General features: G+C 28.1%; 1 protein-coding gene across 1 annotated transcript; it reads right to left on the bottom strand.

The window, feature by feature from the left end:
- Positions 1–200: 200 nt before the first annotated feature.
- Positions 201–2,808, bottom strand: LOC101496889 (S-type anion channel SLAH1-like). Its single transcript, XM_004506213.4, has 2 exons — positions 1,825–2,808; positions 201–625 (listed from the first exon to the last, which is right to left on the bottom strand). Exons 1-2 carry the CDS (start codon positions 2,704–2,706, stop codon positions 353–355), a joined length of 1,155 nt encoding a protein of 384 aa, XP_004506270.1. The 5' UTR covers positions 2,707–2,808; the 3' UTR covers positions 201–352.
- Between the last annotated feature and the right edge of the window lie 639 nt (positions 2,809–3,447).

Raw genomic sequence — 3,447 nt, 5'->3', positions numbered from 1 at the left:
AAATATTGAGAATTGACATAAACAACATTTCATAACTTATTTTGCAAAGAATGTAGTTCAGATGAATTTTCAGTTGAACTTATAGATGTTTATTCATCTCCGATATTACCGATTAATGAAGACTATAATTATGAATCTAACGTTCTAACCAAGAGCAGGAAGACGAATATACTAATTTATGGAGGAGTATTGTAGTTCAATTACAAGAAATAAAAATTAGTTTAATTACAATAACAATGTTGATAAATATTAGCCTAAAATCTCTTGATGCAGTTAGATATTGATATTTTTACACATGATCTACAATTCCAGAAGTTGAGCTTTCCAATTAATAACTAATTAATAATGTTGATCAAGTTGTTGGAGTGTTACTTTTGTGTTTTGAATCAAGGTTGCGAGTAATTAAAGGCATTCTAATGTTGAGAGCAGAGACAATCATTAAGATGAGACACACCAAAACAGAGATTAATGATAATACTAACATAATTGCATGAGCCATTACTCCCTTAACTTCATGTGCATATTGTGCTGAAGCTATTGCCAAAGCTGTTAGAGGAAATGAATAAGCCCACCATGCCACACTGAATTTCTTCATTGATTTCTTAAATAGCAAAGGTCTTGAAACCTGATTATTGTTCAAAAATACAAAACAAAACAAATTAAGTTAATTACTAAAACCATTTTTTTTTCTTTTCAAAATCTATAAAATACAAACATAGACAAATACATAGACTTGACAATCACAACTTGACACCAATAATAAATTTGATAATAGAAAAATAATAAAATGTAATTCAATATGTTGATATCGTACCAATAGATAGATGCTAAATATTAAATACATCTTAAATTTAAAGTTTAGATGTAACAATTTATTATTGATCTATCATAGATTTCTAGCTAAGTCCAAGTACATTGAACTAAAAATTGACAACCGTAGTATTGGGTTGGCATCAACACAATAGGAGGACATATCATAAAAATTCTTGTATCATTTTCATAGAAAAGAAACAAAATCACATGAAAATATCCAAATTAATTATCCATTTATATTTCTACAAAGGTCATAGTCATTTATAAATAAAGGGACCAGATTTCAACTTTAGATACTTCCAAATGATGAACAAACAGACCAAGCTTGTCAAAAGAAAGGAACATAAAGAATTTGACAACATTAGTTCAAATTTTTGCTTTTTAACTCAAACCATCATTTTTTCTTGATAAACTTAGATCCACCGACTACTAAGAAACAACATTAGGTGCATAAGGTAGCCTTCCTTAGGAATTGCAACTTTGCAAGCATAAAAATGATATATATAACATTTTTTGTTTCTCGTTTCACCATAAATATTGGCTATTTAGTCAATCATATATAGACATTGAAAATTTCAAATTAATTATGGTGTTTTGAATAAAGGTATGTCACTACAATATGAGTTACAATATAAGTTATTGATGTTATTTAAACTGCAACATAATTGTAAATAAGGTTGCATCAATCATATTTGACTGCGATTCTCTGCTATTAACTAAAAACATGATAATGACAACTATTTAAAATTTAAACTACATTACTCGCATTTGACGGGTTTAAATTGCAAATAACTTACAAACATGACAATGACAGCTATTTAAAATCCTTATTACAAATTCACCGACGAATGATATGACAATTTTTACCAATTAGACTCTAAAACAGTCACAAACTCATTTAATGACGATGATTTTAGATTTTTTTTTTCCTCTTATTTTTGTTCAATTAAAGTGAAAACAAATAGGAAAACAAAACTATTTACTTTAACAACATAAAAAGAAAATAATTACCAGGGACAAGAAAAGGAAGAGTGAGAGAAAGAAGAGCATCTTAGAACCACTATCATAGTATCCACAAATAGAATGCCAAGCCAAGCTAGCTATACTAGGAGTTGCAAAGAACAAAAAGAAAACAGGACGAAGCATTGAAGGGAAATTATTATTCCCTGGCAATCTTTGATAAAGTGTCACAAAAAGCACCAAATAATGTGCAATACCAAGTGAAAACAAACATATTGCACTTTCCTTCCAACCCATTTTGGCCGCCGCTTCTGCGGCGACCAAATTACCAATGACAGGCATTTGACTTGTCGGGTTCGCAACCATTGACAAAAACCTTTTACCCTTTGTAAACCATTGACCATAAATTTTAACATCAAGCATAACTATAGGAACAACAAAAAACAACCAAAGTATTTTGTAATGAATTGTTGAAGGTGGAACAATTGGTGAAGATTCAAGCAAAATTAGCCATGAAATCCATGGAGCAAACATGTAGTTTACACCAATTTTGTTAAAGAATTCATCTTTGACTTTATCAAAGTGAAATAAACATTTTAGGAGATAGAGAAAAGAAAGTGTGAGGAGTGTGAATAAGGATAGTGACCATAAGAGAGTGAAAGCTGTTGAGGGTATCATTGTAAATACACGTCTTAAAAAATGTGCATCTTTGATTGGTTCAAGTAGGATCTTCCATAATAAAGCTTGACTTGAGAGAGATAGAGTGATTCTAAAATAGCCTGCATGGATTTGTGTTAGGATGATGGATAGTGAAGATTTTTTGTTGATTTGAGAGTTGAAATTGGATTGGTTTTTGGTTTGTGGAAGATTATGATGATGATCTATTGGTAATGCTATATTTGAATTTTGTGGTTGTTTCTCAATGTCACCCATTTCAATGATGGTACAAAGTGCAATGGAATGCAATAAACTTTTAAAGCAATTTGTGGGAACAAAGGGTATGTATTTATAGGGTGGCTTAATTAGAATGAAACTTGTTTCAAGTTGGTTGCACCGTGTTTGAAGTATCATATGTTTTAAATCTTTTATAAAGATGTTACATAAATTAATTTAATTTAATGTTAGGTAACGTTTTAATTTTTTTTTTTGAGTTGGTCTTTTATTTTAATTTTAAGTAACATTTTGATATTTTATAATTTAAAATGTCAACAATGTTGTCTTTTTTTTTTTTTTTTTTACAAAAATTAAAAAAAAAAATCATCAAATTTTCAAACAAAACCCATAAAATTAATTATCATCTTCAATAAAATACAAATTTAATCAAATTCATAACTTAAATCTTGAAATAAACTCATATTTTTATTCTTTATTTGATGTTGTTGGAGATGAAAATATGAGTTTATTTGAATATTTGAGTTATGGATTTGATAAAATTTGCATTATATTGAAGATGATTATTAATTTTATGGGATTTGGTTGAAAATTTTGAGGATATTTTTGAATTTTTGTAAAAAAATGGATAACCTTATTGATATTTTAAAACATAAAATATCAAATTGTCACTTAAAATTAAAATAAAAGACCAACTCGGAAAAAATAAATAAATGACTAAAACGCTAACTAAAATTAAGTTAAGGGACCAACCTTTAGTTTATAACGGATATTTATCTAATA

The sequence above is a fragment of the Cicer arietinum genome, chromosome 6 (assembly GCF_000331145.2).
Source record: "Cicer arietinum cultivar CDC Frontier isolate Library 1 chromosome 6, Cicar.CDCFrontier_v2.0, whole genome shotgun sequence".
NCBI classification, from domain to species: Eukaryota; Viridiplantae; Streptophyta; class Magnoliopsida; order Fabales; family Fabaceae; genus Cicer; species Cicer arietinum.
The sequence above is the reverse complement of the archived record's forward strand: the minus strand, read 5'-3'. Positions and strand labels throughout refer to the sequence as shown.

Bases quoted from the DNA above. Each gene is read 5' to 3' on its own strand.
- LOC101496889 (XM_004506213.4), bottom strand. From the start codon at position 2,706: ATGGGTGACATTGAGAAACAACCACAAAATTCAAATATAGCATTACCA. The intron at 626-1,824 runs GTAATTATTTTC...AACAATAATCAG, and splicing joins TCTTCCTTTTCTTGTCCCTG to GTTTCAAGACCTTTGCTATT.